Source organism: Megascapheus bottae, chromosome 32 (assembly GCF_031878675.1).
Source record: "Megascapheus bottae isolate mThoBot1 chromosome 32, mThoBot2.hap1, whole genome shotgun sequence".
In the NCBI taxonomy this organism is placed as follows: Eukaryota; Metazoa; Chordata; class Mammalia; order Rodentia; family Geomyidae; genus Megascapheus; species Megascapheus bottae.
In genome coordinates this window covers 915,634-928,525 of record NC_143540.1, presented here as the reverse complement: position 1 = coordinate 928,525, position 12,892 = coordinate 915,634, and the positions used below count along the sequence as shown (strand labels likewise).

Sequence of the window (12,892 nt, the reverse complement as noted above, 5' to 3'; positions counted from 1 at the left end):
AGAGTTCACTCAGACCCCATCTCAGCATCTGCTGTGTCTCTGCGCTCCCAGTTCTGATTGCTTCCATTCAGTGGCATCTTTGTCGTTGTCATCATCGTCATCGTCGTTGTTGTTGCTGCTTCCTGGATTTCTCTTCATTTCTGTTTTACCCTGACTATCGGGGACAGGCTGTGGACATCCTTCGAATGCTCTGATCTTCTCCATGGAAAGGCCTTGTGAGCGACCTTGTTGGTCTCCCGTGGAGTTGCGCAGCCTGACTTCAAATGCCTCACTCAGACGTTAGCCATTTGGCACAGGTATACAGAAAAGGCTGCGCCCAGAGATAAGAGAGGCCCACGGAGTTTCCATCGTAAGAGAACCAAGTTCATAATGGGAAAGGGGCTGTCATGTCCCCCAGTAGAGCCACGCTTTCAGAGGCCTGGTGCTTTTCTTCCTGAACCAGTCTGTAAGAAACGTGGAAGGAAGGGATCATGGGAACCAACCAGCTATTAAAACCGTGGACGTGGAGTTTGGGTCATAGAAATCTGTTGACGTTGCTATTTAGAAAGCAGGAATGTTCTGTCTGGCTACAGCAATAAATATCGTCTGCCCCTGTGAGTGAGGAGAGTAACTGTCGAGGCGGCGAGGGGCAGGAGATCAAGCTGGGTTTGCAGACCTAGAAAGAGTGTCTGTGTGTCTCTGGGCACACGTTCCCTGGCTCCTCCTTACTCTGCTTGGTTGGGTTGGAATGAGAGCCCTGGTGACATGTTGTGTGCCACCTGCTGATCCACAGAGGAGAGCCTAAAAGTGAAGGCACCACCCGCTTCCCATGCACAGTCTGCAAATGCACGGGGAGGGGGCACTCGTGGGGCTCCGAACGAATGCTGCTGTGCCACCAGAGGGCAGAGCTGACTTCCGGACCACAGGGCTGCCTCCCGCCCTTTGCTGTCAGCCAGAGGAGCAGGGGCCAGCCAAATAATTACCCCACCACTCATATCCACCTCCTGGATGCCCCCTCCCACTGCTGAGAACGAGAGAGAGAGTGTGCAGACACTGACAAGTGCTCTGGAAGGGAAATTCACTCCTGATTGAGAATACAGATGCATGTGTGTGTATGTACGTATGTACATAAATTGATGTTTATGCATATGTGTAATAATGATAATAACGAAGCCTGGAAACACAACTTAGAGAAAGTCAAAAGGTCCAGGGACCCTTTCTCTCACCATGCTTCCTCATCTGGATAAGAGAAATGGCTCTCAGGGAGATTAAAACATTCAGCGTGACATCTGGCCTACAGTAAATACTCATTTAAACATCAGGCATGTCACTCTTCACTGCTGAGCACTAGAAATACAGAGGAGAACAAAGTAATTCTATAGCCGTTAGACTTAATGTGGTCCTTATCTGCCACTTTGTGTTCAAGTGACATGCCTGGAAGGATGAGATGGACATTTTCCAGGAGCATCCTCCATCCTCTCCTGGCTGCTCAGCCCCTCTCTGTGGAAGGGTCACAGGGCAAGCCCATCCTCTCATGCACAGCTAGTGACCCAGGAATAAACCTTCACAGCTCCCGGGGACTTTTACACGTACATAGGCCCAAGGCAAATATTTCTCTAGGCTTAAGAACTCATTTTCTCCCTCTTAGTTTGACTCATAAGCTTCAGTTTTCTTATAAGACATAAACACCAAAAGTTATTGAGGAGGGAAAAAGGGATAAACAAAAGATTTCAAACAGCCACGAAGTCACGGCGATGGTTTTGGAATGGCAAAGGCACTCAAGTGCAGCCAGCGCTGTTGGTTTATAAAAACCAGGAGGTCTGAATTTCCACTGCACCGGTGTATGGCTCGACATTCCTGATGGCTCCTCTCCTTTCTCCTGGGCCTCCTTTTCCAGCCACAATTGCTCCGGGGTTGTGAGCTCTTAACGGAGAGCCGGGGGGTCCGCCTAGCAGCTGGAAGAGTGGGAGGCCAGCGAGAAGGGCTCACTACAAAGCAGATAAAAAAAGGTTGTTGCCATAGTGGAGTTCGGGAAGAGTAGACCTGACCTCACAGCTGTTCACCTGCCGCAGGTGAGAAAAGAAGCTGCCAGGGCCGGGCTGAACACGAGACGTGGACTTGGGGTGGCCCAGAGCTCTCAGACGGGCACAGAGGCGCCTTCTGCCCACTTCACAAGCCCAGGGCCTCAACACACCATCTCACGGCAAGCGCTGTGCGTGCCCTTGCCCAGCTCTGCTGGAAAGAGCTCTTTTCTTTCCTTCCTTTTTTTTTAAAATCCTGCTCAGACTGCACAAAGATCCTGGGCTGTATTTCCATTTCAGATCGGATGGGTGGCAGCTGTAACTGATATCGAGCACTCACCCACATCTCGCCTTCCGTTTTAGTAACTAGCGTATTGTTTACTTTTAATTGGCCCAGCACCCAAGCCTCTTATCACGAGCTCTTCAATCAGAAAGTACAAGGAGCTGACCCTGGTAATGGGGGACGGAGCGGACGGCATTTCGTAGTGCCCTCGTGCACTCGTGTCTTTACGTGGAAGTTCAAGAGGACTTGTGACCCGTGGCAGAACTGTGTGATCCTCTCATTTCCCGGCACCCCAGGTTGGCCTGTGGCTGCTCTTGGGCGTCCTTCTCTTCTGTCTCCCCATGCAGCCCCAGATGTGCTCGGGAGTCCCTGAGTTCCAGAGTCTCTTCATCCTCGCCCTCACTGGCCTCTCCCAGCTGGGCCGCGGGCAGGGTGCGGAGATATTTACCACTCTCCTCTCATCATCCATCATGGCTTCACTGTCACCGCCTCCTGCTTGAATGAGTCACAGGTGCAGGGCCAGCCAGGGGTGAAGTCATGTGCAGGGTTCGGGCGACCGAGCTCTTCCTACTGCCCTAGTTCTGACTTGCCATGGCCACGTTGTACTCTCTCCCTCCTGCCCCCCTTCCCCTCCTTCCTTCCTTCCCTCCCTCCTCCCCTCCTTCCCTTCCTCCCAGGTGCAGGTCTTCCTTTCCACGGCAGTGTGGAAATGGGACCGCACTCCACCCGTTAAAAAGGGCCTTAGTTTCTTGTGAGCAGTGAAGGGAGACTTTCACCAGGCCTGAATGGGTAAAAGAAAGTCTGAGGCCTCCTTCTTAAGCCGTCCTTCAGGGTTTCTCCTGCTTCTGTGCTGTCTCTGGTGTTGGTTTGATGTGCGGTGCTGAGGTTCAAACTCGGGGCCTTGCACTTGCCAAGTCGGTGCTCTAATCTTTCGGCCACACCTCCAGCCTGCTGGCTCTAGTTATTTCTGCAGCCAGCCAGTGGTGTGTAGTACCTCCGTAAGACCAGATTAAAACACTGTAATTGAGGGTACTCTGGTGGTTCCCCTACATTTCTTTCTATTAATAATAATTATAAGCCGGAGCCGCAAATTCAGCTGCCTGCAGTGCCGTGTTGTTCAAGCAGTACCTAAGAGAGTTCCTGAAAAGCAGCCTGTTGAATCCACCCTCAGGTCCAGCATGAAGCCTGAGGTTTGCATTTCTACCAAATTCCTGAGGCCGCCAGGCGTGGACTCGGGAAAGCCCAGACGGCGTGCTGTCCCCTGCAGACGGAGCCCAAGCAGATCAGGAATGTGCCTCTCACATTACATTTCTTCTGGATAGTGCTGGTATAGAAACAGAACACAGGGCACGGTGGAGAGGAGTAAAGGACAGAGCTCCAGACCCTAAAGGCTTCAAACCCTCCGTAAGATGAACAAAATGTCTGTGGTCAGCTCTGGACAGAGGCCCCCTGATCCCGGGCCAGATACCACTGTCACTGTCTCCCATGGAGACGCTTTTCAGTGACTACTGTTTTACTTTTTACTTTCAAGTGCTTTGCGATTGTTTTTTTTTTAATAAGCATTAGATTACAATCATGAAAAAAAAATATGTCTGCTGGAGTTTGGAATTAAAGTTTTCCAACATCTTTTTAAGCTGGGAGCATTCTTTAATGAAATGCTTGCCGCTTACCCTTGCATCAGAAAAACTTTGTAGTTTATGTCTCCCACAGACCTGAGTTTACCCATGTCAAACCGTGAAACAGGTGAGAACAGGTGCTTGTGTTCTCACGCTAAATACTTGGTAATATTTAAGGAATAACAAAGTAAAAGATGGCTTTTACCGGTGTTAGCGACAGAGCTGGCTTTTTGCCAGAGGCACCCGCTCCGTCTCCACCAGAAGGTTCTACAGTCTCTCTGTTTTTCCAGGCATGCCAGACTATGGTTTCACAGAAAGTACGACATTAAGATCAAGATTAACGTGCTTCTCACAGCACTTCCCTTCTTGAGACAAAAGTGTCCCTCGACTCCTGAACACATGGGGACTAGAAGACTCCAAATATGAAATCACACAATGCTGTGATGCTCTTTCCTAGCTCTCTGTCTTCAGCTACAAGCGTCTGTCTGGGCAAATGAGCCCCATCAACTGTTAACCTTTGAGAAATTCTATACACACACACACACACACACACACACACACACACACACACACACTATTGGGAGAGGCAGTGCATGTAGTATTAGCTCTCTGAACAACCACAGCTAGAGGACAGACTGATCTTAACTCCACAACTTGGGGACTTGTTTTCTGTTTTTTCAGCCATGAACCCATCTTTCTTTAACTCTCACCTCTTAGTGACAGTAAGTAGAGTGGGAGCCCGACGCTCTCAGCTTTAGTCACACATGGCACAGAACAGATAAGACCAGAACTGAACCTTCATCCCATCACCCTGGGTCACTATCCGGGAACGTGGGAGAGAATGAAGAAAACAAACAGGGACTGTAGTAATTTTGCATTCATCTTAAGTGAAAAGTCAAAAGCCGTTCCATTTTGTTGTCTTTAATACAGAGTTCATCTATTCGAAAGAGAATGGGACTAAGTTCAAGCGAAAAGAAAAGCACTATGCCAGCTGGATTCCAGGGTTCAGGGCTGTCATCCTAGCTGATTAGGAGGCTGAGACCTGAGGATCCCAGGTGAAGGGAGATTTTTTTTTTCAAGAATGTAACAGGCTTACTTGTGGATGCAGAAGTCTGGAGACATGAAGAGTCTTCTCAAGGACACCCAACTAGTTACCAGGGAAGCCACGGTTAGAACACTGGCTCCTTCAGGTGGTAGAACTCGAGCTAACCTTGAGCATAAAAGCTCGGGGACAGAGCCCAGGCCTTCAGTGGAGGTCCCACGAACAGCACAGAAATTATAAAAACTTCTTAAAGTGCGGACTCATCGTGCTCTCTTTGCTCTGCTGGGCAGCCATTCTCCCCGCCCTCCTCAGGGTGGGATGGCAGAAGGAGGAGTTTCTGCCGTGGAAGGACGTTTCAGGGATTCAGGAGGGAAGGGGTACCTTGGGCAGGGCCGGGGTTTCCATTCACAAGGTATCCATTCCTGGGCCCACACTGACTGCTATGGCCTGGCCTTTCTCGTGGGTAACCAGACCCTCAGGAAGCTGCCAGGATCTGTGCTAGGAAAACAGCTCTCTCTCCCTGCTGGCTGAGCCGCTGAAATGGGGGATGACTTTATGGGGAAGTTCTGTAAGTCCGTAGGTTAGAAGACTTTGGGAGGGTAAGAGGACAGGCATTCACTGATACGCAGGCTGTCTTCCAAGTGAGTTTTCATTTTCCTCCTCTCCCACTCTCTGGAGCCTGCCTTCCTCCAGGCTTCCAGAACTGCAGACTGATCTGCTCGCCCGGCATGCCAAAGGACAGCTTTTAAAGCCCATGAGCTGGACTTGGCTGTATGTCTTTCATTTCCATCTTTCCTTCCTAAAGCAAAGTAAAACTATGAACAGCCAAGTGTTTAGAATAAGAACTGAGTTGCTTAAACTATCACTTAAGAAGGGATTCCTTGGGGCCAGGAGTTTGGCCTAGTGGTTAAAGTGCTTGCCTAGCATGCATGAAGACCCGGGTTCGATTCCTTGGTACCACATACATAGAAAAAAGCCGGAAGTGGTGCTGAGGCTCAAGTGGTAGAGCTCCAGCCTTGAGAAAGTCCAAGGACAGGGCTCAGGCCCTGAGCTCAAGCCCAGGACTGGCAAAAAAAAAAAAGAAGGGATTCCTTAAGTGAGGAAAATCCTCGTTGTGGCTTGATGTTCCATCCTTGAATTATTGCCAAGAAACTGAAATGTGGGATTGACATTTTACTTTCTTTGACACTTATGTTGTAGGTTGACAGGGACTTCTGAATTCCCCACCACGAGGCTGGGCTCCTGGGGTCTGGAGTTATTTTAGATGAAGCAAGAGGTAGACCAGTTGGGAATGGCGAAAGACTTAGCCACCATCATCACAGCTGAGTACCACAGGAGCATGAGGAGGACAAAAGCCAGTTGCCCCGTTTACCGTTCTCCGGGGCCAGAGCCCTCTGGGGAGTCTTAACATGGGAAGAGGACCAGGAGCCGACTAGCACAGAGACACACCACAGAGCCATTCCTTGGGTTTGGAGAGACTGGGTCTCACATACCTAACACACATTTGCATCAATAGTTTTAACAAAATATGCTCTGTGAGGAGGAAAATATTCACCCTGGAGTGGCAAGACTGAACAAAACGGTCTCCAAGGCATGCGTTTCCCAGAGGGGAGGTCAATCCAGACTCGCCAGCAGTGGAATGGTGGTGAGTTCCTGTACATCTGCCTCAAAACCGATTCTAGACATTCTCCCACCGTGCCAGCTGCTCTGCCAGGCTCATCTGTCTGTGGCTACAAGATTGCCCAGTCTGGAGCAAGCTCGGCCAGGAAAGTCCTGGAGGCTTCCTCCACAGACACATCTGTGGTACAAAGTGTATCTGGTTCCACCTCCGTATTAGATGCACAGCAACTTAGACATGAAGACGTGAAGTGAGCAGCCACGAAAATGCATTCTTTGTTGTTGTTCCAAATGGAACTTACCAGGTCACATATCTGCATGATGGGTCAGAGGAGACACAACTGAGATAAAGATCTAGTGATTTCAGGGTCCCTAGACTTGTGTGCTAAAGGCAACTGACAACTGGGTTTTGTTGGTTAAAGACAGGAACTAGGAAATCCCAACCTCTTCATGACCAAAGACTAGAAAAGTCAGTGTGGGTAGAGGGCCTGGTTTAGAGTATCTGCAGGGGAGGTGGGGGGAGGGAATATTAGTTGAAACCTCAGTTCATAAACTGGCATACAAACTCTTCTGGAAGGCAAAGTTTCACAGCCTGCTACCATCCACACAAGGGACAGAAGGAAGGGAGGAAGGGAGGGTGGGAGAGAGGGAGGGAGAAGGTGGAGATGTTCTTTCATACACTTGTTTTGTGGAGTCAGGCAAACGCTCAAAAAGCAGAATGCAACTTGTACAAATGCAAGTGAGGAGGAATAAAGGTACTTCCTCTGCCGTGTGCCAACCTCTGTGTTTGCAGCAGACGGGAAGTTCCCACCTGACTGACTCATGGAAAGTTTGTTCAGCTGTCTAAGATTTTCTTTTACCCATACTGCAGAAGAAGGGCCTGGAATTTCTAACGTTTAAATGACAATGTGAAGTGCTTTACCAGTGATAAACCACTTTTTCTCTCTCACTTCTTTACTGCTGTCTGCCCATGCATCCATGCCGCCCGGCCTCACATTCAAAAGACATAGAAGCAGTATCTACCCTTCCCGCTTCCCAGTACTTTCACTTGTCAACTCCTACAAGGATCATAAACACTAAGAGTCTCTTCCCATCTCACAGATGAGGAAACTGAGGCCCAGGCACCCACAGCCATGCGTGTGTGTGTGTGTGTGTGTGTGTGTGTGTGTCGCCGGGAATGGTGGAAGTCTGGAAGCTGAAACCCCAGCTCCCTTCTCCCAGGGGAAATGGTGCACGAGCAGGGGGTCTGGTGAGCAGGTGGGCCTGGGTACAGGACGTGGCAAGACCTGGAAGCAAGAAAATGGGGCAAAGGAGATCGTCCTATAGCTTTTGCCAGCCAGCTAGCCACCCTCCCTCTCGCTTCCCTCTCTCTCAGGCACTCCCCCACGCTGGTTACAAACGCCTCTGGCGTGCTGTCCCTGAAGTTCCTGTTCTCAGCTAGTCTTGGACACCAAGGAAGAGAGGGAGGGTGGCCTTCACTTTGTGTCCATGACATTTACACAGCCAGGGGATGCGGGAACCATGAGATGGACGGATGGAAGCCTGCCGATTGCTGTCCCCAGCTCTGCTCTCCATACCTGAAGATTCCTCCCCTCCCTTGCCTCCACCCTCACATGTGACTAAATGTGTGTCCTTATATGGCGAGGAGTCTTGGTCACTATAAAAATGCCCATGTAAATATTTTTTTCTAATTAGTGTATTCAGTGCTATGCCCACAGTTTCTGAATACATGATATATGCTCATTAAGATAATGTCATTCAGTCCGTTTCTGGGGATGCTCCCCTTGCCGTGGAGAATAGCCTTCCGTGTCCAGGGCTGGTGTCCAGGGCTGGTCAGCGTGGGTCTATGGAAATGAAGTCAGGGCCGACTCCACTGGTGAAGAAGACCGGAGTCCAGAGCCTCGGGGAAGCTCACACACAGCCACTCTCGCATCCCACCCCATTGCCAAGGGTGGATTTCAGACCCACCGAATTCCACTCACTCCTAACACAGGATCCAGGGGTCCACCTGATTTGTGTCCACCTCCACGCAGGGTCACCAAGGGCAGGAGGCGGGAGAGGAGGATTCCCCTTCCTACCCTGACAGTTTCAGGGCTCCCAAGAGATTCCTGTGCACGGCCTCTCTTCCTATCCCCAGTCCCCCTTTGCCCAAGCAGAGCCTAGCAGTCTTAATTTCCAATTGCAGACTTCATTTGGGCCTCTTTCAACTCTCGAGATTCTTTGGCCTTGACATTTCTAATGTTTTCATCCTAGGCAGAATCCAGCTGATGACAGCTAGACATTAGAATAGCAAATCGATAAATTAATCTCTGCTAAGGCGTGGATGACTGCTAGCCGCTAAACCTTTCATGTAGCAATTAACTTTCAGTCAAGAATACTTATCTAAGGAAATCATTCTTCTGCACTGGCAACAGTCCAAGAACCAGAATAAAATGCATGGGGAGTCAGCAAGGCCGGGGAGGGGGCGGGGGGCGGGGAGGGAGCAGAAGAACTAGTCAAACCTCCCTAGAGCCTTCCCCAGAGTCCATCCTGTTTTCCATTTCTTCTGCTTCCTAGACCCTGAGTTTCTGAAAGTCGTGTGGGTTTTCCTGCCTCTGTTGATTGTATTCTTGTACATAACGAAGCCCAAGTGGACAGTGGGTGGGCAGAGGGAAAAGCGTGGAAATCGACAGGGGTCCTGCCCTGTGCACCAAGACGGACAGGACTGAGAGCCCAGCTCTGTGGGATTCCAAGCTCAGCTCAGCGTTCCAGCACCTGGGCTGGTCTGGGCCAGGGGGCGGAGGTCACAAGAAACTTGGGAATATCCCAAGTTCAAGGCACAGGACTGACAGGTCCAGTAACCTATGCTCCAAGTCCAGGCCCTGCCTGTAGGAATTCAGGCATTCCCATCACCTGGGAGGCGAGGCTTCACAGGATGGCGCCGGTTAAACCCAATGTCCTATCCACCGTGTGGCCAAGACGGCGCCGGCTAGACTCAGGCTGCCCATTTCATAAACATCTGCAGAATTTCTTGTGTCTCTCCCTTGGTGCGTCTGATTCTTCCTGAAACCCTAGAGACCTGGTGATCACCCAGGCCCCCACTCTGGTTACGTTCTGTTGACCCAGCTCTGACTCTATTCATTCAACATCTTTGAGTCACAAATAGCCTCTGCTAGCTCCATTGCTAGCTAGCAGGAATGGAAGCTGGATATTCGAGACAGTTCATTAGCCTGAGATGGAAGTTAAATAAAAAACAGATCCTGCCTGACGAGGCCAGAAACTATGAACGGAATGTGGTCCCCCGAGGTATTAAGCCATCCTCTTATTCCTGTTAAATAACCTATTTCTCAATAACCTAAATTCTGGCCACTTAAGGGAGAAAGCTAATGATTTTTCTACCAAAGTAAAGATTGTGAAATGAGATTAAGTGTCTAATGACTACAGAGTGGCTACATCACGCTTTGGAAGATGAAGGTGATCAGCGCTGCTTACCTCAGGAAACCCTCTCCCGTCACGCGTATGATCTAGGAGTGCCTATGGATTCCACCACCTGAGAGTTTATCTCCACTTCTCCAGAAGACGCTTCCCATGCTGTACAAATTCTAAAATTCAAATGTGCCCCTGGAAGTGACGTGCTTTGGTTTTGGTTTTGGTCTGTTTTTTAACCTTCTCATCTCCGCTTTCTCCAGGTGCATCGGAGCCAGTGCCTGAGACCGTGCGCCCTAGGAGATAAAGATGATGCTCAACTCTTCTTCCGAAGACGGCATCAGAAGGATCCAGGACGACTGCCCGAAGGCCGGGAGACACGGCTACATCTTTGTGATGATTCCCACCCTCTACAGCATCATCTTTGTGGTGGGGATCTTTGGGAACAGCCTGGTGGTGATTGTCATCTACTTCTACATGAAACTGAAGACCGTGGCCAGCGTTTTCCTGCTGAACCTCGCGCTGGCCGACCTGTGCTTTCTGTTGACCTTGCCCCTGTGGGCCGTCTACACGGCGATGGAGTACCGCTGGCCCTTCGGCAACTACCTGTGCAAGATGGCCTCCGCCAGCGTGAGTTTCAACCTCTACGCCAGCGTGTTTCTGCTCACCTGTCTGAGCATCGACCGCTACCTGGCCATTGTCCACCCCATGAAGTCCCGTCTCCGCCGCACCATGCTTGTGGCCAAAGTCACCTGCCTCGTCATCTGGCTGCTGGCTGGCCTGGCCAGCTTGCCTGCCGTCATCCACCGCAACGTCTACTTCATCGAAAACACCAACGTCACTGTGTGTGCGTTCCACTACCAGTCTCAGAACTCCACGCTCCCCATCGGGCTCGGCCTGACCAAGAACATCCTGGGCTTCACCTTCCCCTTCCTGATCATCCTGACCAGTTACACCCTGATCTGGAAAGCCCTGAAGAGGGCCTACGAGATACAGAAGAACAAGCCGCGGAACGACGACATCTTTAAGATCATCCTGGCCATCGTGCTCTTTTTCTTCTTCTCCTGGGTGCCGCACCAGATCTTCACCTTCCTGGACGTGCTGATCCAGCTGGGCGTCATCCGTGACTGTGCCGTGGCCGACGTCGTGGATACCGCCCTGCCCATCACCATTTGCTTAGCCTATTTTAACAACTGCCTCAATCCGCTCTTCTACGGCTTCCTGGGGAAAAAGTTTAAAAAGTATTTCCTCCAGCTCCTGAAATACATCCCCCCAAAGGCCAAATCGCACTCGACTCTCTCTACAAAGATGAGCACGCTCTCCTACCGTCCTTCAGACAACCCGAGCTCTTCTACCAAGAAGCCAGCCCCGGGCACTGAGGTGGAGTGAGCGAGGACAGGGAGGACGGACCCAGAGGAGCGCCCATCCTGGGCACCTTGACCCCACGGAGCAGTAGCTGCTGGGATTTAAGCAGAAAATGGGTTGAGTAAGCTCCAGCTACTTCTCTAAGGCTTGGCATAAAAGCTTTTCTCTCCCTTGGCAGCAAAACAAAGCCAGAGTTGACCACCACACCCATGGCATCCACAATGGCTGCTCAAAAAAATGACGCGAGCGAGGAGCGGATGGCTGCACATGGACCTGGAAATTCCACGGACAAAAATGCATTCTCCTCATCCCCCCCCACACACACATATCACCATCTCCTCGTGTTCTCTGAATTTTGACTTCCATGTAAAGGCACAGAACTAGCAGCAGGATGGGAGTGCAGGGTCATTTTTCTCTGCTCCCAGGAGGCAGGAAAGCTTTGATGTCTGCTTACCTTTCAGAGGCCGTGGCCCACTTGTGCCTCTTACTGTATATTCTGTACAGAGATTTCTTACACGGGAGTTGACACGTTTCTGAACCTTTGATGAATTCAGCCAGTGTCTTACACAGGTACACTGTTGACCACAGCAAATGGCCAATTGTCCTGTGGTATTACTGAAGTCTCACATGAAAGCTGAACTTCTTTTAAAGCCATTGTCTGTATTGTACAGTTGCGGCTTCTTAGTCATGTCTGTTTGTCTGAGTCCATACCTGAGAAATGTATAGTGTGTGTGGCACAAAGATTGTATATCATAGAGTATACTTTATGTCTTTAAAAAAAACTATCAATAGATAATCTTTACTGTTTGAGAAAAGTACATAGTCTACATATATATATATATGTGTGTGTGTATGTGTGTATACCTAAACTGTGATATTTGATTTAAATCTAACAAAGTCAGATTTCCCTTGAAATAAAGTAATTTTATTACAATGGATCCAATCTTCAGTACTTTAGATGCTGATTTTTTAAATAACTGTAAATGTTTTCATTCCCAGCTCCATACAATGGGCAATTTAATACTAGTTATTTTTTTTTAGCCTGCCATGGAAAAGATAAAGAAGAAACTAGTTTGTTTTACTGAACAACATAGAACCAGTACAGCGTTCTGAACTTTCATGAGCCTTTTTATATAACACCAAAAAGTCCATATTCTGAAGATAATGATGCTTGTATAGCCCTTATCTAGTTTAATTACCGGAAGGAATATCACATTTCGTGCTTCATTTTTGTTTCGCTTTCCTTAAACTGTAATTTAACCTGTCTCATTTGTGGAATAGATCGTGATAATCTTTGATGGTTAGTCCCTCTCATTCGGTGAGGCATACTTAATATGAAGCATGAGTCATGTGCCAAAACGTGATGGGTTGCTGTGACTTATACTTCATGAACATATTTAAAGTATCGATAGACTCCTTGTTTTTGGACTATCTTTATGTCCCTTAAAAATCTAGATGCCTGACAGAACTCTAGAGCTCTGTGTTTGAATTCTTATTACCTCGGGAACAAACTCCATCGTTTCAGTTATCAGTTCACTCACTGGTGGGTTTAATGGATTTCGTT

General features: G+C 49.3%; 1 protein-coding gene and 1 long non-coding RNA gene across 2 annotated transcripts in view; one reads left to right on the top strand and one right to left on the bottom strand.

The window, feature by feature from the left end:
- The window catches only part of Agtr1 (angiotensin II receptor type 1), a 31,799-nt gene extending 19,533 nt beyond the window's left edge, over positions 1-12,266 (top strand). Inside the window, exon 3 of the mRNA XM_090323327.1 lies at positions 10,227-12,266. Within this exon, the coding sequence (XP_090179453.1) occupies positions 10,273-11,352 (1,080 nt within the window). The 5' untranslated portion in view covers positions 10,227-10,272 and the 3' untranslated portion in view covers positions 11,353-12,266. The remainder of the gene's footprint in view (positions 1-10,226) is intronic.
- The window catches only part of LOC150042995 (uncharacterized), a 99,797-nt gene that overhangs the window by 36,280 nt on the left and 50,625 nt on the right, over positions 1-12,892 (bottom strand). The window lies entirely within an intron of this gene.